Source organism: Podarcis bocagei (assembly GCF_964188305.1).
Source record: "Podarcis bocagei genome assembly, chromosome: 10".
NCBI lineage: Eukaryota > Metazoa > Chordata > Lepidosauria > Squamata > Lacertidae > Podarcis > Podarcis bocagei.
This window is the reverse complement of record NC_138135.1, coordinates 15,478,605-15,502,426: the sequence shown is the minus strand read 5'-3', so window position 1 is coordinate 15,502,426 and position 23,822 is coordinate 15,478,605. Positions and strand designations below refer to the sequence as shown.

Here is a 23,822-nt window from a genome sequence, read left to right as displayed (position 1 = left end):
AATTTGTTTAGACCAAGCTATGGTTGCATGAAGTTGAGCACAAATGCCAAACCTTACCAGATCTCACAGCTTGAAGTTTGTCAGACATCATGCTTGCATGTTGGGCATTGGTGTGGACAAAGAGAAAACTGGCACATCTACAATCAGATTTCCCCAAAACAGATTCTGCAACATTTTTCAATCAGTTGCACTCTTTCTAGTCTGAGGTTGCTTCAGTGTCTGTTAGAATGTCTTTGGGGAAAGGACATCAATCCTTCCTTTGGCCCTCACTTAATTCCAGAGAGGTCCAGGCCATTTCCAACTTCTGAAGCTTTTCCACCACAGACTTTTTTATGATGACAGATGAAAACAAAATAAAGCACTGAAAGGATACCTTTTTATCCTTCTATGGAAATGTACCATTTAGTGAGGAAAATCTTATGGGTTGTCTCCATCTAGGTCCTACTCAGAACAAACCCACTGAAATGGATGGGCCTAAACTAGTCATGCCCATCAATTCCAATGGGTCTACTCTGAGTAGGTCTAGTAATGGCCAACCCAAATCTCCTATTTACGGCTGAGCTGAGAGTGTGTATCACCTTTTGTTCCGATGCCCATGAAAGCAAGTTGCAAAATGGATCAAATGCCAAAAATTAACAAGTGTCTAAATCTGAGGCTTCCTTTGAGTTTGGGCTCCCTCAGGCGGTGGTTTTCATCAGCACCATGGGGTATGAGAGGAAAGGGTTAAGCTGTCCTTCCTATCAGTCGTGGTCTTCATCAATGTACTATGCACATTCTGCTGCTATTTGGATTTTTAAAACTAGGTAATTCTCTACTTTTGCAACTATGATGTCACTGTTGTTTTTTAATCTCTCTTGAGGGCCAGAATGGTCAGCACCAGATTTTTGGCGACTGATGTCCAGCACCCTTGCCAAAGCTGAAATCTACCTGCCTTTATCCACTAGCCTGCCTTCGGAGTGGAAGTCTTTTAAAAAGTGGTTCGACTTCCAAGCATCTGGCTTTTGAGAGCTTCCTCCCTATGCATGTTTGCAAGTCTGAGTTGATAACTTCTTCTTAGCCTTCCAAATTTCATTTTATAGCTGGTGGAGTCCATATAGCACTTCTTGCTAGCAACAGACTTCGTGTTGCTACAGGAAAGTATCTGCACAGATATACTCAGTAGTATGTGTGTGTGTGTGTGTGTGTGTGTGTGTGTGTGTGTGTTTGTGTAAGAAACAGAGAGAGAGAGGTGCCTGTACGAATTGCAGCAGCCAGGGGTATGGATGCTGAATAGCATCATTTAGGCACTGACTGTGACATTGTATTAACCTTTTTTAATGGATGTATGTAATAAAATGACATGTAAATGGAGCACAAGGGGAGATATGACACTATATCTGGAAAAGGATAAAACAGCCAGTTGAATACTGGGCTATTATAGCAGTTTGCAAACCTTGGATAAACTCAGTCAGCGGTTGTATAATTGGTTATTCAATCCCGACCCTTGTTCACAGCTCAAAGCCAGGAACACTGAGACCTGTTGCCAATTTGAGTGAATGCGGTGACTGTGCTCGGCCGGGGCCTAACGCTGGAGCCAGGCCTTTTCCTGTGGGCTGGTTTCCACCATGTCTGGGACTGGCGGAGTGACAGTAGCTCTTTTGTTGTGAAAGGCTGGCTGGTACTCCCCTCCTTTGCAAAATGTCTAACAGCTACACAAATATAAGAAAATAGGAGGTGTGGGGGAGAGAGGGGAGAGGGGAGGGGAAGAGAGAGAGAGGCTTAGTGTAGCTTTTCTCCTCACTGTGGAGGTATTGAAAAGGAGGAGGTGGTCCAAGGAGAAGGCAGAGCTGGGCGTGATATGAAAACTTGCAGTTCACGATAAGGGAAAGCGCCCTGATGTCCCAGGGTATGATGGAAGCGGCAAGGGGGGGGGGGGCGAGTTCTCTCTTGAAAAACAGAAATTGTTCTCCCAGACTAAAGCCATTGTTTTAGCGCTTCCTCTTTCTCAAACCCCAGCATAGTGAAAGGCTTCTGTCGAGAAGAGAAAAAGCCATGAATGGCTTCTAATTTATGCTTTTGGCAGAGGCTGTCTCTCAGGGACAACCCCAAAGTTGCGTGTTTGTCTTCTTTATTTTGACAGACAGAGGACCAGAGGTGTTTGGCATTCCCAAACTTGATGATGATGTGGGTTTGTTTTTGTTTTGTTTTTTGGTTGGCGGGTTATTAATAGACTTTAAACGATAACATTATTGGGTTTTTGATGGGATGTTTTACGGATGGGGGAAGAACTTCAGCTTAGTTTGCCCTTCAGTGGGAAACTCCTCAGTTTGCAGTTTCCAAAACAATATAGCTATCCACCAGAAAAACCACACTTCGGTAATGCAGTTTGCCAACCAAAGAATGCGTGCAAAAAAAAATGGTCTTATTGGAAGAGGTGATGCATTTAAAAAAATGCATGCATTGGTGAAAAGCAGATTCGGCGGTACATTATACAATGAAAAAGTGTTTGCAAAATGTGTATATCGGGGAGAGATACACACTAAAATGCTGGGGAATTCTTGGCAAGATAGATTTTTAAATAAATAAATAAATAAATAAATAAATAAATAAATAAATAAATAAACACTGCAATCTGAAGAGGAGAACTGAATCTGTGAGAAAGCAAAATGGACAGATTCACCCATCCCTAGTATAGACCAGCCTTCTCAAACTTGGTGTTCCCCCTCTCCCAAGATACATTAGACGCCAGCCCTATTATCCTTGATGGCTGGCTATTCTGGCTGGGGTTGATGAATTTTGTAGTCAAACAACTTGTCGCCTCAGCAGGACCCACACCCCCAAGTGAAGTTCAGTGACAGCTCCGGAAATGCTGAGCATTTTGGCTAATCCCCTCAAAATGTCCTCCATATGATTCGCTTTGGCCGGACCCTTCAAATATTGATTTATACAGGACTTTTTCCAGAGTTTAGTACACATACCTAGCATGCAAAACTGTAATACACAATTTTGGAGGCCAACTCACATAACTAATTATTGCTGTGCCAAAAACCTGCAATCCAATTTCTGAAAAGTTTTCTTCCCCTATTAAATAGGCTTTCATTTTTATATATATAAATCTGTCTCGTTCAGAAGGTCTTTTAACATTCTGCCACCATTATGCTGGATGTAGAGTTTTGAGCTCACCTTATCACAGCAATATGGCCAAAAGCAATGTGGGTGTGTTTTCCCATTCTCCAGTGCTCTGCAGCATCCTCACTATCCACATTTCCTGATCTGAAAAAGCCTCATGGAAGGATGGAAGCTGGGGAGGCTGACTTTTGAGGGCTTCAGATCAGTGTGCCCCACTGGTTTTATTTTTAAGGGAAGTTTTTCCTTTTACCTATATATTTCCCAATTGATTTTATAAAATGAAAATATTTCTCTTAAAAATAACAATTAGTAGCTGTCAGGCACACCGGAGGCAGCCTCCCACTCTGCCTGTGTTCAGTAGCTAAGGTGTTCTGCAGTTTTCAGAAAGCACAGGCACCCGGGAAGGCTGCAAAGATCATTGTGGAATCATTTGTGGAATCCAAGAAAAGACCCTTGCAAAGATCCCCCAGCCACCTCAAAAGTAAGAATTTCACCAGACTTTCCCCTACCCTTTCATAATTTTTGAATGCAATTTCTTTTCCCACGACAGATAATGGCAGCCAATGGGGTGTAGTGAATAGTGTCAGCCTAGGACCTTGAAGACCAGGGTTCAAATCCCCCAATGGTCACTGGGTGACCATTGCCTCTTAGTCTAACCTACCCCACCTTAAGCTCATTGGACAAAAAGGTGGGCTATACAATAAATGCAATTAATAATAGTAATAATTAATAAAACAGGCTAACTTTCTGACACAGCTCTACAACCAAACCCTTAGAAAAAATGCCAAAGAGTTGTTATGTTTTCAGGTATGTGCTTGAGACTTTTCCCATTGTGAATTGTGAATATGGCAAACTGGTATTTGAAAGTGCATGCATCACGCTTCCACACTTGTCTGAGAGGGGGAATTGGCCAAAGCTCAAGCAAGAACTTGCTGGTGAACCCAGGCATTTTGCTGCAGACTGTGAGCCCATGGCCCAAAGGGAACTGACGAGAAGGAAATGTGGAAGATTAGGCTTTAAGTTTCTGTGTCAAGGCAATGGCATGATGCTTATATCAGCCTTTGTTCGAGTCAGAAATTTTCAGAACCCTGATCAGAAGCCTTCCTATTAGAAAGTCAGTATATACTCCAGCAATCTGTTAGGCAAACTTCCCATCTCTTTCCCGGCTTAAGTGGTTCAGGAGGAGGGGATGGATTTGCATGTTTAGAGATGCACAGCTCTCTCATGAATCCAGATTTTATAGCTAAAGTCTACATTTGTTGTTTTATACATATTTGACTGCTTTTTAGTAGTTTACTAGTGACTCCTCTCTGAATACAGATCTGTAGCGATTCGGCTTACAAGGGGTGGCAACTAGACAGGAGCAATCTTTTTGCCATCCTCGTGCTGAAAATATTGCCGACCAGCTGATTAGATGAATGTCTGCAATTCAATTAAGAATGTTGCACTGGGGTCATATAATATAAATGGAGATAGCACCTTTTGCCTGAGTTACAGCCTTGATAATTCAGCACTGCTTTGTTGTTATTTACGAGGGCAACTTCTCAAAGCAATCTGCATAGATCCTGCTATAAAGCAAGGTGGAAACGTTTTGCCATGATGTCACATCACAGCAAAAAATAAAAAGAAATGATAATAAAGAAATTCCTTCTCATTCCATCGCCTTGCTTACAAAAGAAAACTAATCACTTAGCAATGTACTGGTCATGATGAAACAAATGTGGAAAGTCTAGTGAACTTTTACAGTGTGTGTGTGTGTGTGTGTGTGTGTGTGTGTGTGTGTGTGTGTGTGTGTGTAGAACCTCCATTAGAGTGTATTGTTTTGCTTTTTAAAAGGAAGATACAGTGGTGCCCCGCAAGACGAATGCCTCGCAAGACGGAAAACCTGCTAGACGAAAGGGTTTTCCGTTTTTGAGCTGCTTCGCAAGACGATTTTCCCTATGGGCTTGCTTTGCAAGACGAAAACGTCTTGCAAGTGTTCCGATTTTTTTCTGGCCCCCCCTTTTTCTAGGCCGCTAATAGCCTTTTAGCCGCTAATCCGCTAAGCCTTTAATAGCCGCTAAGCCTTTAATAGCCGCTAAACCGCTAATAGCGCTAATCCGCTAAGCCGCTGATAGGGTTGCTTCGCAAGACGAAAAAACCGCTAGACAAAGAGACTCGCGGAACGGATTAATTTCGTCTTGCGAGGCACCACTGTACAGAAGATGACAGAAGGCCCAAATGGCAGTTGTAGTCTCTGAGGCAGCTTTCCCCACCTGGGTATACTCAAGATTGGACTACAGCTCCCATCAGGTCCAGCCAGCATGGCCAATAGTTAAAAACAATTCCCATAGTTGGGTGAAGGGAGATGGAACATAGCTAGCCTATGTGTTCTGGGCAGTTGCAATAAAAAAAAATCAGAAGATTGCATGTCGCAATCTACCTGAAAGTCTCTTGATATTATTTTTACGGATCGTTTCCTTTTTCTGAATCTGGCTCATCCAATTAGAGTGGTACCTCGGGTTACATATGCTTCAGGTTACAGACTCCGCTAACCCAGAAATAGTACCTCGGGTTAATAACTTTGCTTCAGGGTGAGAACAGAAATCGTGCTCCGGTGGCACAGTGGCAGCAGGAGGCCCCATTAGCTAAAGTGGTGCTTCAGGTTAAGGACAGTTTCAGGTTAAGAATGGACCTCCAGAACAAATTAAGTACTTAACCCGAGGTACGACTGTAGAATGACTACAAACCAACTTCCATTTAATTTCAGAGAAGTTGGTTCACCCGCCACTCTCCACCAAACACACACACCACCCCAGGTCTCCTAACTGAAACCTTCAGTTTCGCGAAGCATCCAAATAAAAGAGGCAGTGTTGAGTGTGGGGCACATTTCCTTCCAAAGACAAGTTACGATACATAAAATTTAAGAAGAAACCCTGCTTCTAAACAAGAAGCCTTCTCTTTAAACATTGCGATTTCTTTACCAAGGAAAGAGTTGAGAGCAAACAGGTACTCAAGTGTTTTGGCTCAAGCTAGCGGGAGACTCCAGGCTGGATATAGCAAAACCTGACATGAAATAATCCTTTACTTTTGTGGGGGGTCCCTTTTGCACAGATTCATATTTGCATTGTTGTATAAGACTACAGAATAATAATAATAATAATAATAATAATAATAATAATAATAATAATAATAATAATTACTACTACTACTACTACTATACACTGTTTAAAAAGGTATATCGTAGGAGAAATGAACACTAAAACGCTGACAAATTTCCCTGGTGAATTCTTACTTTAGAAACACACACACACACAAGCAAATTTAGGTTCCCCACTAAACTTAAAGTTGAAATAATGAGAACTTGAAATTGATACATCTATCCATTTGTACAAGGCTCTGCCCAGTTGTTTCTTTCAATTTCTGACCAGTTGCCAGGAAATCAAAGGGCAAGGTTGTTCTTCCAAACAAGTTCGTTTTGTTCAGCCAGAGACCTCTGGTAGGTGGTCAGCTTTGTTGCTGACCTCCTCCCTCCGTTCCATGGGCTTGCAATGTTCTCCGCATCTGCACATACAACGTAATGTACCAGTCGAATGCTGAGGATGTAGACTGGACTTGCTCCACTCAAATTCCTTAGAAGCAAGGAAGTTGGATAGATATATGAAAAAATTAAAACATAGCATACCACTGGATTGAACCTTTTGGCAGATGCTGCTGTTCGTGGAGCTGGAGGGTGTCAGATGAAATGGTGTTGTGTTTTAGTGGCATTTGTTACTTATGGTGGAAGGTCCTGTGAAGGAACTTGCAGTGGCCTTTGGCTGCTGCAAGCAATGACACCCCGAGCCAGCTCTGCCATCTTGGTGATTTTGGAAAAACTTGGATGGTCAGTGTAAGAGACTTGACTGCCTTCTATCACCAAATCCTTTGCTGCCTTACAGCTGTGGTGGACCTTGAGATCTCAGATTTCAGTGGTGCCCTGTGCAGTAGCAAAATTCGGTGCCCTCTGCCTCTTGCAATCCATTCTAAAGCATAGTTGTGGCATCCCCAAGACTCCATGCCCAGTGTGACCAAATCAGTCACGCTCCCTTAAATCCATCTCTGTTTATAGTGTACCCTAATGACCATGTGTGCACTCCACTCAATATCTGTGGCCTTGCTCCTTGTGTTCCTGCTGAAAGGTTTGGTGAGCATCCATTAGGAGCAGGGCCTCCTTGGCTGTGGCATCAGATAGACTCCCAGCTCCCAACTTTCTGGTCCTTTAGGAACCAGGCTGCAATCTGGCTCTTTATGAAGGCCTTAGGACCTAATGACTTTTCTGTACTTGTTTTTTTTAAAAAAATAAGGATTTCCTTGGCCCTCCCCCTGCTGGTTGGGTCAAGCTTTGAGACTTTGCCTTTTGGAGGTAGCTTGCGGCACTGTGTGGCTTCCTCATACCCAGAGATTATCTGTACCCAAACTTTGTGGTGCAGATTATTCCATGAAACACCAAGGTCTGACTGAGTACATTTCTATTGCCTCTCAATTTCCACTTGTTCTTATTTGTGGTTAAAAATGGGGGGGGGGGGTAAGGGACGCGGGTGGTGCTGTGGGTTAAACCACTGAGCCTCTTGGGCTTGCTGATCAGAAGGTCAGTGGTTCGAATCCCCGCGACGGAGTGAGCTCCCATTGTTTGGTCCCTGCTCCTGCCAACCTAGCAGTTTGAAAGCACAAAGTGCAAGCAGATAAATAGGTAAACAGTGTTTCCGTGCGCTGCTCTGGTTCACCAGAAGCAGCTTAGTCATGCTGGCCACATGACCCGGAAGCTGTATGCCAGCTCCCTCAGCCAGTAAAGCGAGATGAGCACCGCAACCCCAGAGTTGTCCGCGACTGGACCTAATGGTCAGGGGTCCCTTTACCTTTACCTTTAAGGTATACTTTGTGTATATGCTTCATGAATTTAATGCTTGGGCAGCTGGTTGTTGTTTTAATTCAATGGATACATAAAAATGTAGTAACTTAATTCAAATATTCTTGTAAAGGATATTCTTGCATTGCATGGGGTTGGATTAGATTACCCTTCTGCTGCCTACCAATTCTATAATTCTGTTGTTGTTAAATAGCATCTAGTTTCTGCTTGGCTGTTGTTATTCCAAAAGGCTGAAAACTGCTCACTTGTGTATATGTGAAATGCCAGTCAATGTGACTTCTTTGCTAAGATGCTTGGACTGCAAGAAAAAACAATTTAAACGAGTGTTCCTTGCTAGCGCAGTCCAGGAATTGAAAGGTTATTGTTGTAGCAGCTGCAGTTTATGAGAGGTAGAAGCACATGCTACTGTGTTGCAGCTATTGATGTTTATCTATGCAAACGTTAAGCTTTTTGAAACGTAATTGTTAGGATAACACCACGAAATAATACCTTCAGATAGCACATCCCCTCCCATAACTCAAACCCAAGTCCCCTGCAAAGGGCTGCTTTCTCATATGCCTTTGCAGCCTTCTTAGAACTAAAGTATTATCTAAGCTGTGGGTAGGCAAACTAAGGCCAGGGGCTGGATCCGGCCCAATCGCCCAATCATTCCGGCCTGTGGACGGTCCGGGAATCAGCTTGTTTTAACATGAGTAGAATGTGTCCTTTTATTTAAAATGCATCTTTGGGTTGTTTGTGGGGCCTGCCTGGTGTTTTTACATGAGTAGAATGTGTCTTTTTATTTAAAACTCATCTCTGGGTTATTTGCGGGGCATAAGAATTCATTATTTATTTATTTTTCAAAGTATAGTCCGGCCCCCCACAAGGTATGAGGGACAGCGGACTGCTGAAAAAGTTTGCTGACCCCTGATCTAAGCATTCCTCACAAAGCTTTCAAGTAACAAACATATTGGCCCGTTCAGACTTATTACCTCTCAATGGGTTGTGTGCAGAGATATATAGGCACGTGAACAGGTAGACCTGGTGTAGTTCAGTTGCCCAGGGAATGCGGGATCTCAGGACATGTAGTTCAAGTGTTTCAATTCAGCAGTCTGTTCGTGATTAGTCATGATGTTGGGTGTCATGACCAGGCATCCCCAAACTCAGCCCTCCAGATGTTTTGGGACTACAACTCCCATCATCCCTAGCTAACAGGACCAGTGGTCCAGGATGATGGGAATTGTAGTCCCAAAACATCTGGAGGGCCGAGTTTGGGGGTGCCTGCCCTAGAGTCTAGCAGTGACCAAGAAGACACCAAGTCAGAGGCTGCAGTGCACACCTGGTTTGGGAGCCAGATTGGGTTCCATGCTACTGAGTCTGATGCTGGTGATCAAGAGGACTCTGAACCTAAGGCAGGGAGGCTGGAGCCGCTGAAACAAATCCTGCAGCAGCAGAGCCCATATAACTGAAGCCAGTATAACTGTCAATTTTAGTTTCTCTTCCTCCTTCCCAATATATAGCTCAGCTCACCACATTTCTTCATCAGCTGGCGTGAATATTTTTCTGTAATGGAAATCTGTTTGCGTTCTAGTGTGCATTCCTCCCAAAGTACACATTTTTGTATGCAATTTTGCCTTTTTTGCAAGCGATTTCTCTGTTGGAATGCATTTAAAAAATCACTAATATTTACTTTTTAATGCACAGTTTTCACCAATATATGCATTTCTGTACTTACTGTTTGGTTGGAGGACTGCGTTGCAAAATTCAAATAATAGCTGTGTTTCAGTTCCTGGGTCGAATGGGAAAGTGTGAATTAGGTGGTATTGAGCTAAAATGCAGACCAAACTAGTGTTCTTTCCAAACTCTAATCATTGTACAGATGTTGTGCTATGAATGGCAGAACTAGTTACCTGGGCTCTGTGATTCTTGATGTGGGAATAAAGATGAAAAACTCAGCAGGCACTCTGGGGTAGCCGTTATGTCATTGCGAAACCCAATCACCTCTTAAATTTACCTAAAGTTTTTTTTAAAAAATAATAATAATAGAATGCAAGTGTAAAGTGTTCCATCTAGCAAAATACCTCCCAATTTCTGGGGGTGGTATTTTCAGTCATATGAGTGTGAAAAATTGCCTGTGAAATTTCTCATCAGCTGAAATTAAAAACTAATTTGAGGCTTTGTTTTAAGAGGAAACTTCAGAGGAATAGAAGCCTAAAAGAGCTAGAAATGCCTTTTTGGGAGGCTGCCTGTGTGCTTGCTTGTTGCAAACCTTTGCATTAAAATGCAGCAAACAAATCAATCATAACGTCCCCCCTTCTTCTGCTTAATCTTCTATCTCACTCTAGTGGGAGAATTCCTCTCCTTGTAACAGAAAACCCCCTGTTAACGTACGGCAGACATTCCAAGGGTTGCATTCCCTTCTGGACAATGTTCAGGGGTCATGTTCTAGTGGCAGGTGGGTCTAGAGGCGAAAGTGGCCGGAGCAACAAATATTAATTTCAGCTTTCTACAATAGGCTAGTTTCTACACATAGGCCTCTCTGTCCTCTACCCGGGCAGGCAAGAGTCATTGCCAGAATTCTAGGGCACATTCCAGCCTGGCAGAAACACGTAAGGAGGCTGTGAAGCAATGCAGAGCAGTGTTTGTGGCCTGGGACGAGTTTCAAGGATAGGACAGAGAGCCTGCGCCTGAGTCTCCTGATCCTCAGTGTTGTGTGCATATGTTGTAACCTGTTGGAAACGTTTTGGGGGCTGCCTCTGTTTTCCCTTTTGAACTCCTGGTGCTCTTCCCAACAGAGCAAGCCACTGCTTTTTCACTCCTTATCTGCACCGGAAATAACACAGGCCAGAAAACAAAATAATGCATTCTAATAATCCATGGATGGTGACAAGTGCAAACAAATGGAACAAGTTGCCAAAGCAGATGGAGGACTGTACTTTGGTGGAGCGAATCTTGCAAGGTTTCCCCCCCCCTCCCTGCTGAAGCAAATTCAAAGCTGACATTTGCTTTAATAATTTCTACTTAATTTGACATTACGATTTCATGCAAATACCATCTAATTTTTCTGTAAAAAAACAACAACCCACAAAACAAAACCCACATACCCACATCCTGATTTACTGTGAAACTACCTTGCTCTTCACTAGATATGATTTATGGCGGATGTTGTTGGGTTTTTTTTTAATTGTTCATCTCTTCCGGCATCTGGCACAATAAAGATTGCGATTTTGTTTTCACATATGTTATGCAAGAGGAGATCAGGATGTGGAGTTGTTTTAGCATCAGGCGTGTGTGGTTTAATTCTCACTTCCAGTAGCAAAACATTCTGTCATATTTTCAAGAAGGCTAGAAAGCATTTCATTCTGATATGTGTTCCTTGATTGTGATTTTAACCTTCTGTTCTAAGCTTTTTAAAAAACAACAACAACACCACAAAAACCCTCTGTGTTTTTTTTAAAATCAATTTTATTAAGTGATCCACTAAAAAAACAACAACCCCCACACCATTTCAATAATTGTGTTACATTTGATTGCCAACAAACACAGCAATACACAATGGAGTAGCCATCTCTTAATTGCTGAGTTCTGCGGGGTCAAATTCTACCATTTTATGGATCTGTGTATCCCAAGAAAAGCAAGTATGGAATATTTGCACCTAATAGGCTGGCCTCCTTTAAGAGGAGAAGCCATGGCTCAGTGGCAAAGCACATTCTTTACATACAGAAGGTCCCAGTTCCAATATCTGCAGTATCCAGGTAAGGGTGCAGACCCTGCTATGCCCCCACTAGTCAGTATAATCCCAGCCAGCATACCCAATGGTTAGGGATAATGGGAATTGGAGGCTGCTCCATGTGAACTATCCTGGAATTAAGTATGTACCCTAGATTGCAACATTGCTCATAGCCCAGAAGCGGGGAAACATTTTAGGCCCAAAGGGGTGCAGGGACACAGGCAAGAGTAGAAGGAACAATGGGTACAAATTGAACCTCTGTACAGTAGGCTGGTGCTGTGGGTTAAACCACAGAGCCTAGGACTTGCTGATCAGAAGGTTGGCAGTTCGAATCCCCGCGACGGGGTGAGCTCCCGTTGCTCGGTCCCTGCTCCTGCCAACATAGCAGTTCAAAAGCACGTCAAAGAAGTGCAAGTAGATAAATAGGTACCACTCCGGCGGCAAGGTAAACGGCGTTTCCGTGCGCTGCTCTGGTTCGCCAGAAGCGGCTTAGTCATGCTGGCCAGATGACCCAGAAGCTGTGCACTGGCTCCCTCGGTCAATAAAGCAAGATGAGTGCCGCAACCCCAGAGTCGGTCACGACTGGACCTAATGGTCAGGGGTCCCTTTACCTTTACCTTACAGTAGGCTAGTTTCTACATGCACTCACATAACCCCTCTCTGTCTTCCATCCAGGTGCAATCAGAATTCAAGGACATAGTCCAGCCAGGCAAAAACATTTCAAGGAAGGTGTGGTGAAGGGCCGGTGTGGTTTGAGAATAGTCCTGAGCGCCTGATAGAGAGGGGGGGCACATTTGGCCCCCAAAGATGAAGGTCCCCAACCCTTGCCATAGACCTCAGAAGTACTGTTGGAATAGCATGAGACTCTTAATCTCAGGGCCAAAAGATTCCTGCATTGCAGGGGGTTGGACTAGATGACCCTCGTGGTCCCTTCCAGCTCTACAGTTCTATGACGGAAGGTGTCTTTCTTTCTGTGAGGTGCGTAGGCATTCCTTGACTAGCATACTGATGTGGATAGGTAGGAAGTTTAACAGTGGCGGATAGGCTATATTCATGACGAATTCTTGAATTATCTTTCAGATTGCCTCTCTCTCTCTCTCTCTCTCTCCTCTTCTTCCTCTTCTTCCTCCTCCTCCCTTTTGTTCTCTCAGCTCAGCTCGCCAGCTAATGCCTGGGCTCTGATTCCAACTCCCCTCCCCACCCACACTTTGCTGACATCATAAATTATCCAGATCTAAATGGACAACATTCATTAGCCAGGCACTTTAACGAAAGAGCTTGCTCAGGAGCCGCTCGCAGCTCTCCCCCCCCCTTTTATTAAAAGTTAAAATGCTCCTGGCTGTCATGGAATGAAGGGAGGGGAGGTGGGCGGGCGAAGGCAGGTTAGAGGACAGTGCCGCAGAACTAATAAATAAAAATAATAGCGATTACCGTTGGCTGAGTGACCCGGGGAGAGTAGCAGTGCTGGGCCATTTGTTGTTTCCTTTTCACTTGTCAACAGCCAGTGGCTTAAAAGCCTTAGCCTTTGTTCGGGGCCTAATAGCACCTGTTGGGATGATGAGGAGACAGCTGTCAAGGAGAGGGAGGGAGAGAGAAAGGGGGAAAATGATGAGTGGAAGCAGTGGGGAGGGGTGCCAAGGAGGAATAGGCCCCCCATTAGTCAAAATAATATACCGTATGTCCTGATACAAGAGCAATTGGAGAGTTCACATCGGATGCTAAAGAAGGTGTAACTTCTCTTTCTCTGTATGTTCCTCACCTCCCAAGCCTTCCTTTTCCTTCCAAGAAATGGGGGCCTTCACTGGAGAGGGCTAAAAAGATGCAATATTGCCTAGTGGTTGGAGCAGGAGACCCAGCTGCACCATGAAGCTCTCTGGGCAACCTTTGGCTAACCCAATCTTTGTGGCCCAGCAGCCCCCAATCTTTGTTCAGATGCTCCGCAGCATGCCTTTGAAGAAAATTTGCAAATTGAATCCTGTGCGATTGAAATTGCAATAAAATGAAATGCAATATTATGAGAAATAAAAATGCGATTGAAAGTCATGCAGTGTCTAGCACAGCACATCACAATCTGCAATGGACCAAAATAACAACAACGTTAAGTGATCTGCCAAGGATCTGTGAGAAAATAAGTTTTGGAGCCACCGGGTTGGTCTTTCTCTCCAGGCCTAACATACTTCACAGGAAAAACAGCAGAATGAGTCTTGTGGCCCCTTAAAGACCAAGCAGTTTAGGATGGCATAACAATCTGCTACTCAAGCTCGCTTTGTCAGGTGCATGAAACGAGATCTTCTTTGTCAGGTGTAGAAAGGAGAAAACAGCAAAGCAGGAGTTGAATGGCAAAGAAAAGCAGAAATGACAGTCAGTGGTAAAGTGGGTAGGGGCTGGGGCATTACTGTGCCCTGGAAGAAGGGCATTTGTGATTAATCAATCCTTCACTGTGGGAGCACGTACTCCCTGGAACTCCATGCCCATTGATGTTAGGCAAAACCCTTTGCTGTACCATTTTCGACACCTGCTAAAAACTTTTTTGCTGAGGCCTGCAATTTTAACATGAAATTTTATTATGTGTATTTATTTTAAAACCACGGATTTCATTTATATTTTGATACATTCTATGTGAATTTGTTTTTCAATGTGTTTTTCTGTCACTATTCTTAGTGAGTATTTTACATTGTCTTCCACAAACTGCTTTGAGGTTAGTTTTGTTGTTGACTGGGTGGTATATGAATTATGTCAAAATAAGCACAAACAAATACTAACCTAACAAATGAATAATGTCTAGGACATTCCGAGAACGTTGAAACCTGGTTTCGAATTATTTTTCCTATGCCTGTTCCAACATTAGCTTGAATGAACCGCTTGTTTTGAGGGCACTTCTTATTTTAAAGCAAATACGAATCTGTAACCAACATATCTGTATGGTGGCAGCAGGTGAACGGCTTCTATTGACATCCCAAACTGGGCTACTGTTGCTTTAACTCTGCAAGTTACACAGAAGTCTTCAGTTTCTTTATGAGCACACTAGGGTGAATATTTTGTCTAGCTGCAGGGGGAAAGCTTTGTCACGACTTTGCTGACAATAGACTTAGAAGTAAAATGGTCTGCTTTTGGTGCCTGGAGGTTCTGTGGTCTATTGTTAGTTCACAATGGATTTCTATTGCTGCATTCCTGCTTTGCAAAGGTTTGTTAGCTTTTAATGACTGACAGTCTTCTACTGCAAATACCATGGTATTCTGGCCTGTTTACTTACTACTCAAGGTTTTGGTTTTTTTTAAGGAACCGCAGAAAGGGAAAAAAGAAAAGAAAATAGCAATGTTTTAGATAACCTATTCAGGATTGTTGGGTTTTCTTTCTAACTCTTGATGAAGTATTCACTAGCAAAATACAGTCTATTTGTTAGTGAGGCACAGGGGGAATAATCAATCTTATATAGACTTTCTGAATGCTTGGATCAGCATCGGAGGCCCTTCTCCAAATCACCACTGCCTTAGATATGGAAGGTTGGCAAACACAGGCGACATCTTACTCAGGCATGGCAGCACAGTTGTGGAATACCTTTCCAAAGAAAGCCCACCTGGCTTCCTCATCCCTGGCCTTCCATTGTTTTGGTGGGGAAGTGTAATATTTGAAAGCGCCTTTTGCCAAAGTTTTGAATTCTGCTGGCTTACGGTGCTTTTCGTTCGCCCCATCCTGTGATTTATTTAATGCTTGTTGTTTATTTTAAGCATATTGTTAGCTGTGTAGGTCTTTGTTTTTAGGGGGAAAGTAGGCATTTGTTCATTTTTATTGCATAGTTTAGGTACCACCTTTCAGGGGACAGCATTTTAATAAGAAATGCGTAGAGGTTCCAGCTTGTTCTGTACAGTGTCCTGCACACTAATGACATACAAGAACCTAGGAAACTGCCTTATTCTGAATCAGACCACTACAATGGCTGGCAGTGATTTTCAATGGTCTTCCCTAGTCCCACCTAGACACACCAGGGAACATATCTGGGACTTTCTCCATTCAAAGCATTTGTGCTCTATTTCTGAGCTACAGCCACCTTCATTTAAACTGTGTCTTTTAAAATGCAGTCGACTTAGCGTTTACAAGTTGCTGTTGACTGGTGATTTCTTAACTCGGGGTAAATAACTTAACAGGCGGACCCAAGCCTACTTAAAGCAAAGTGCTCTTATGTGACTATTAATAATTTCTGTAGTAATTTTCAAGGTACAAAATGTTACACATTTCATGTATAACACTTACAGTATGTCTGCTGCTAAGCAGACGTTTAGGGAGCGATCCAAACCCCAGATCCACCAGGATGAGTGTAGTTTGGGGTAGGTCTTTCTCCTGCTCAGTTGGCCGAGGTCCCTCACCTCTGCTCAGCCAGAGATTACACCCGTGTAGGTCTTCAGCCAGGGCTCAGCTGGCTGAGTCAAGGTTGGAGTAAGTCCCCAAAAAGGAGTGTTCTGGGAGACCAGAAGGAGGCCAGGACTCCCACCCCTGAATGGAGTTTGGAATAGGAGTAAGTTAGGTATAATTCATCCCAGCGTAACACCGCCTTCCTATAATTTGGACTGCTGTGCCCAAAAGCCAAGCTCCCAAGCTAGCCCTATTATACCACTTATGCCCATCATCATCATCATCATTTTTAATTTGTATACCGCCTTTCTATCTTACAATACTCAAGGCAGTTTACAAGCTGAAGAAACACAAAATGTACATCTTATAACAATCTAATGCAATACAAAAATGTGATAATAAAACATAACTTTAAAGCCTACATTAAAAAAGTAACATTCATCAATCATTAGAAGAGTATAAAATAATATCAACATATAAAAGTTAAACAGAAATCCACTCAACAGTTACAATAATATCTAAACTATAATCAATAAAACGGCAAGCCACAGTACATAAAACAATGCAATACACATTGAGAAGCAGAGGGTAGAGCAAGACCGGTGGAAGGAGGCCTTGCCTGATGGAGTCTCTCCCCTCACAGCCCAGGTAACCATTTAGCAGTAGCAGTGGATGGGGCAGGGTGGTGGCGCTTATCTGACCTCCCACCTGGTGCTCCCACCGGCAAGTTTGTACTGTGACAACCTCGCTTCTGCTTCTCTGCTCTCCCTTCCAGTAAACCACATAAATACCACTGACAGGAGGTCAGATAAGTTCTCCTGCTTCACTGACCACTTATGGCATTTAAGACAAGGATGTAATTATGACAACAGTCCCAGGTGTGGTTTGGCTGACCAAGGCTACCCAGTCAGTTTCATGCTGGGCGTTTAAATCTGGGTCTTCCCCATCTATAGTAAATAATTCAGTGCACCGCAATAAACGGGTTTCCACTCCTAGTGTCTAGAAAGCTGAAGCAGAAGCTGTCTGTGTTAAGTGCCTTCAAACCATATATTCATCTCTACTACTGAGCTGTGTGACGGATGTAGCCTCTTGGAGCAAAACAACCAAATGAAAACCTGACCAGACCCATAATCTAGTGCAGGGATGAGGAACTTGAGGACCTTCAGATGTTGTTGGACTATAACTCACCATCATCCTGTCATCATTGGCCTTGGTGGATGGAGTTGTAACCCAACACCAACTGTAGGGATATAGGTTCCCTATCTCCCACCCTACTGGGTAGGCAGCATGAATGGAAACCCCATAGGCTAGGGGTGAGGGGCCTCAAACCCTGGGGCTGACTACTGCTATCTGTCAGAGCAGACAACTCATGGGCTGGATGAGCCAGCAGTCAGACCCAGTTTGGGACAGATTCACATGCTTGCACTTCTATGTTACCAGCTTGGGGGCTCTCTGTGTTAGGACTAATATGGGCAGGGCAGTGTGCAAATGTCCACACGCTGCCCACATTAGTCCTTCCCTGAGATTTGAGTTGTGTCACTGGCTCCTGAGAGTATGTTGCTGGCATGGGAGGGAGCAGGCAGAAAAACTTCAGCAAAATTAGCCAGCCAAGATAATGAAGGATCCTTGTAATGCCTTTTTATTTCAGTGGGGGAAATTAACCAGTTGCTAATAATTGCATGGTCTCTAGGCCAGACGGTCCCTTTGAAAAGTTAACATGTACTCTCTTTCCGTTCCTAGTAGGGGGTAAACAAATGGCGGCACCAAAATACACATAAGCACAAATGTGGAGAATAGCAGTTATATGTCTTAGATCGAGATAGTAAGGGTGGCTATTGTTATTTAGATGGAACATACTGGAGCACTTATCTTTTAGTACACTCCATTTTCGAACTGAATGCAGCGCTAATCGCGGGATTGAAAGCTATTGTAATTGTGCACCCTTCTAAATGCTGACAAGAATATACAATTACATTGTTTGGAACAGAGTTTAACATCCTCTGGGTTGTATTAGCATTTGTATTTACTTATGCATTAAAAAATCTGCACAAAAAAAGCAAAGGCAAAAAGCAAGAGTTATAAATATTAAACCCCCCACACACATACACGCACAGATAGATATCCACTCTTGTCTGAAAATTCTGAAAGTATATATTTAAAGCAAGTGATATACGTAGATATGAAATTAACAAATAAATTGGTTTTCTTGTGCTGCTTCTGGGTATCCTTGAAGCATCTCGTTGGCCCCTGTGAGAAGTAGAGAGACCCTTGGTTTGATCCAGTGGGGCTCTTCTACGTATAGTTATACTGGCTAGAGCATGGTGTTGATAACGCCAGGGTTGTGGGTTCAGTCCTCAGATGGGCCACCTGCATGTTCCGGCATTGCAGAGGGCTGGACTAGATGACCCTCGGGGTCCCTTCCAACTCTACAATTCTATGATTCTTCTACACCTTCTTTTTTAAACAGGAGTCACTGCCACAAGATGCATTTTTGTAATAACAAGTTATCGTCTGCCCTTCACCCTGGGGCCCCAGAGGGGATTACGATGACTTAAAATGCAACATTATAAGAATCATTTTTAAAAGATAATAATAATAAATAATAATAATACAAAAAATATAGATGGCCATTTGTCATGGGTGCTTCAACTGAGATTCCTTCATTGCAGGGGGTTGGACTACAGGTAGATGACTCTTGGGTCTCTTCCAACTCTACAGTTCTATGATTCTGTGAAAAGAGTGATTGACAGTAATGATGATAATGATAATAATATTAATATTTTGTACCCCGCTCATCTGGCTGGGTTTCCCCAGCCTCTCTGGGTGGCTTCCAACAGAGATTAAAAATACATTAAAACACCAATCATTAAAAACTTCCCTAAACAGTAGCTCAGAAGGCTTTTAAGTAGGATTAGGTAAGTTTTGGAGGATAGATCTGCCAGTGGCTATTAGTTATGACAGCTGCATGGAAACCTCCTGGTTCAAAGGAAGAACCTGCCACTGAATGCCAGTCGCTGGGAAGCCAAAGCAGGACAGGGCTGCTTCCTCCAACCCTTGCATTTGACTGGCCACCAGAGGCAGATCTACTATGGAACTAGGGAAGCTTAAGCTCCAAGGCCCCTAGTCCTAGAGGGACCCTGGAATAGACTTTAGCCCATGTGGCTTAACCTTTTTGGGTCTGGTAGACCCAATTAGAGTCACATGACTCAATTTGATCAATATTTTGTTGTATATATTTCAACAGTCCCAGAGTTTGAGAGTTGGCAGCATAGATGTTGTAAAGGTGTGGTGATCTGTCGTGGAACAACCCCATTAAAGAAGATAACAGTGGTTACCTAGACCCTCATTGCTGGTTGTGCCATGATAGTTTAAGGTACAAGCTCCCCCCAAAACACCGTAGGTCCACTGCTGCTGGCTGTTGTGGGAGAGGGGATTCTGGAGGACTAGGTAGACCTTTGATCTGATATAGCAGAACTCTTCTGCTGTGCTTATACCTCAGTCTTCTTCCCAGATTTTTCAATCCTCGCAAAGCGTTTACCATCCTGAACTTTGCCCCATTGTTATTATTTGTTTGCTGTGTGTTTTTGTGTGTGTGTTACTGGGGGCGGGGAGTGTCTTGCCACAGCGTGCTTACCACCACACTGTGTTTAAACACGTTGTAAAGTGGATGTAATTGTAAACACACCGAGGGATATAATTACATGTAGCAGATTTAGGCGCTAATTCTTTGCCTTTTATTTATTTTCCCTCTCCCCCCCACTCTGCATTTTATCAACACACACACACACACATTATATATATATATATATATATGTGTAGGTTTTGGTGTCTTCGGGTGTCTTCCCGTGTAAGAGTTGGGGTGTCTAGGCGACGTTTCGACGAGGTCTCACTCGTCATCTTCAGGCTGGTGCTTTCGGCTTCTTGTCGCTAAGCAACTTCAGCCCTATGCAGAATCTATCGCTTCACACGTTACAAACTCCTTCCAGTTCATAGAAACAATAAAGAAGCAAAACCTACATCCCGACGACCTACTTGTGAGCTTCGATGTTGTATCTCTCTTCACACAAGTGCCCATTAATGAAGCCTTGACAGCCATTCAAAACAAATACAATCCCCCCGAATACATCCTGGACCTGACCAACCACTGCCTAACCAACACGTACTTCATCCACAATGGACAAAGATATAAACAGATAGAAGGAGCACCTATGGGATCACCCCTCTCACCGGTCATCGCAAATCTGTACATGGAACACTTTGAAACCAATGCTTTAGACAAGTCAGAACACAAACCCAAACTTTGGCTCAGATATGTTGACGACACCTTTGTAATTTGGCCACACGGGAAGGAAAAACTAGATAGCTTCCTCACACATCTCAACAGCCTACACCCCAAAATACAATTCACTATGGAAATAGAAGCCAACAACCAACTTCCCTTCCTTGACGTCCTAATCTACAAAAAACCTGATGGCTCCCTAGGACACACTATCTACCGGAAAAAAACACACACCAACCGCTACTTACATGCACAATCACACCACCACCCTGCACAAATAAACCCCGTAGCCAAGACTCTCATCTCCAGAACCAAACGCCTGGCTGACAAGGACCACTTGACAACTGAGTTACAGAATCTCTCAAATGTGTTAATCGCCAACGGATACCAACAAAACAGGGTTACGAAGCTAATCCAAAAAGAAACACCCCCCAAAAACCAAGACACAGAAGAAAACAATGGCATGGCCCTCCTTCCTTATATCAAGGGCACTACAGATAAAATTAGCAAAATCCTCCATAAACACAATATCAAAACAGCCTTTTGCACCAACCAAAAAATAGCCAATATCCTCAGAAACCCAAAAGATAAAATCCAGTTAGAAAACCAAGGGGTCTATGAAATACCCTGCAAAGTCTGCCCAGCCACGTACATTGGACAAACAAACAGACGAATAAATGCACGTATCGCAGAACACAAGAATGCCGTCAAAAAAGAAGAAAAAACTTCCTCTCTTTACCAACACATGAAAGAAACAGGACACGAAATTAATTTTGCAGATTCCAAATTGCTCTTTAACATGGAACATCACCACAAGAGAATAATCATGGAAGCCATTGAGATAGAGAAACACCCTCACAACATGAACAAGCGTGACGACACGTCCCGCCTGCCAGACATCTGGAAATTAGCCCTCCCCACAAAAACCGACACCAGAACCAGAGACACACAGAACGCCATCTCCAATCAACCACACCAGACCCAAACCCAGACCCTCTCCACAGATAAAGTACAGACACCATCCAGTAGCCAAACCATAGTGGCACCTCCGGATGCTGCACCCCCCTGCAATCCCTACACAGATCTGGCTGGCACAGGGCACAAAACCACAGCTCGCCCCTATACACGAAGCCAAGCCAGAGCACAACTAAGTGCAGTACAGCCATCTTCTCATAAAAACTTTTCACAAGCTCAAGAGGTCAAGACACGAAAGCTTTAGCAACTAATCCACACCTAATGACCCTCCTAAGTGGTACTCAGAATATCACTCAAGAAATCACTCAAGATATCCCTCAAGTAATTAAGGAACAAAAGAAGAAAAGGCACACTAACCTGGGAACTCCCTCTCTGCCCAGAACGTTGGAGGCTATACACCACACCCCCTCAACAGTATTTATAGGAACTCAAACACTGAGATCCTGCTCTGTTCTAGTAACAAGAAGCCGAAAGCACCAGCCTGAAGATGACGAGTGAGACCTCGTCGAAACGTCGCCTAGACACCCCAACTCTTACACGGGAAGACACCCGAAGACACCAAAACCTGCATATATATATATATATATATATATATATATATATATATATATATATATATATATGCAGGTTTTGGTATCTTCGGGTGTCTTCCCGTGTAAGAGTTGGGGTGTCTAGGCGACGTTTCGACGAGGTCTCACTCGTCATCTTCAGGCTGGTGCTTTCGGCTTCTTGTTACTAGAACAGAGCAGGATCTATATATTCCTGCATACAGACACCCTTAAATTGACAAGCATCCATTATAGGCAGAAACTTGTTCTCTAAATTGAAAAACAATGAGCGCCAGGGTTCTGTATGCCCATTGTCATATGGAATGGCTTTGTTCAGTAAGAGGAAAAAGCTAATGATTTTGAAACAGCAGGTGACAAAACACATTCTTTTTTTTCATTCTCTCCCCTCTTATCAGTTTGTTGATGAAGTCATTATGAACTGGGGTCCAGGATAGGGTAGCTCTTATTTTTAGCAGATAGACGTTTAATGAGTTCCATTGTGCCGTCAGTCATGTTGATTCGCTTACATTTTTTCCCCCCTCTCTCTCCTCTTCATTCAGAAACCCCCAGTATTGAAAAGCTACTATCAAAAGATTGGAAAGACAAGCTTCTTGCCATGGGATCAGGGAACTTTGGAGAAATAAAAGGTAAACCTCGTTTCTATCACCTGAAGGGATGCAAAGTGGGGTGGGGGGAGATTGAAATGCATTGCAATATATGTGAGTTCAATTAGCGCAAACGAAGCATGCCATCATTTGCTCTTTTCCATTTCTGCACTTTTTCACTGGAGCAATGTCTTCAGGGCCAATCCTGCTCTTCTGAGCATGCCAAAACTTGGCAGGGCCTACTTTTTGCAGCTGAGGCTGCCTGCATCTCTCCATCAGTCCACAGCATCTTGTCCCTGTGTGGGGTCTGGGAGTGCAGGCTGTTATCAGTAGAAGGAGGAGAGTGGGGAGTCTTGAGAAGACCTCTCAAGAGCATGGTGAGATGCAAGAGGGTCTAGGCTGCATTTAAATGACCCGCTCGCAACATGCTTGGAAATGTGTCTAGTTGGTGGTTATAATAGGAGCTGTAGTGAGCACAGGATTGCACCCTTTAGGATGCTCTCATCTGGAAGACGGTGCTGCATCTTCTACTGTGATGAAAAATCCCATGAGCAAAGCTATGGGGCCCATTTCCATGCTGTTGGTCTTTTGTGGGTGCGTAGGTTTCAGTCACATAGTGTCAGATGCAGATTGTGCAGTGATTGATTGATTGATTGATTGATTGAGTATCTATCATGCCCAGGGTGGCAGGCGACAAGCAGCAAAACAATTAAAAAGCAAATACTTAAAAGATCTTTAAAAACATACAGGTCAGGCTGGGGAAGGTCTTCAGTTAGTGCCAGAAAGACTAACAGATGCCTGCCTAATATTTAGTAGGCAGGAATTCCAAAGGGGTAGCTGGCTTGAAGACCCAATTCCTACATTGTGTGGAATGGACGTCCCAATAAAGGTGGTATCTTGCATGAGGCCTTCACATGCCAGAGTGCAATGATCAATGGGGTACATAAGGTGTAAGATGATCTTTCTGTTATCCCCGTCTCAAGCTATGTAGGGCTTTATGCGCCAAAAGCTAGCACCTTGAACTTAGCCTGGCAGATGTTTGGCATCTGGTTAAAGTGGATTTGATGCTTCGGCACCATAAACCTGCTGCCACAAATAAATAAATAACTGGAGTTCTTGCAGGTCACCATTCTGTGCGCACTGTGGTAGGAGAGGTTACAGGTGGAAGAATGTTATTTATGCACTTCATCCATATGCAGGAAGTGCATGCAAACTGACCCCAGTTGACTCTCATAACAAGAGCCCTTCTGGATCAGGCCAAGGGCCCATCTAGCCCAGGATCCTGTTCTCACAGTGGCCAGCCAGATGTTCATAGGAAGCACATGAAGAAGACATGAGCACAAAACCACTATCCCCATTTGTG

The 23,822-nt window shown here is 43.5% G+C and overlaps 1 protein-coding gene across 9 annotated transcripts in view; it reads left to right on the top strand.

Annotated features, from left to right (window-relative positions):
* Positions 1 to 23,822, top strand: part of SOX5 (SRY-box transcription factor 5) — a 783,587-nt gene that overhangs the window by 543,196 nt on the left and 216,569 nt on the right. For all 9 annotated transcript variants that reach the window (XM_081209974.1, XM_081209972.1, XM_081209973.1 and 6 more), the window contains one exon: positions 22,415 to 22,501. In XM_081209974.1, coding sequence (XP_081066100.1) covers positions 22,415 to 22,501 — 87 coding nt within the window. The remainder of the gene's footprint in view (positions 1 to 22,414; positions 22,502 to 23,822) is intronic.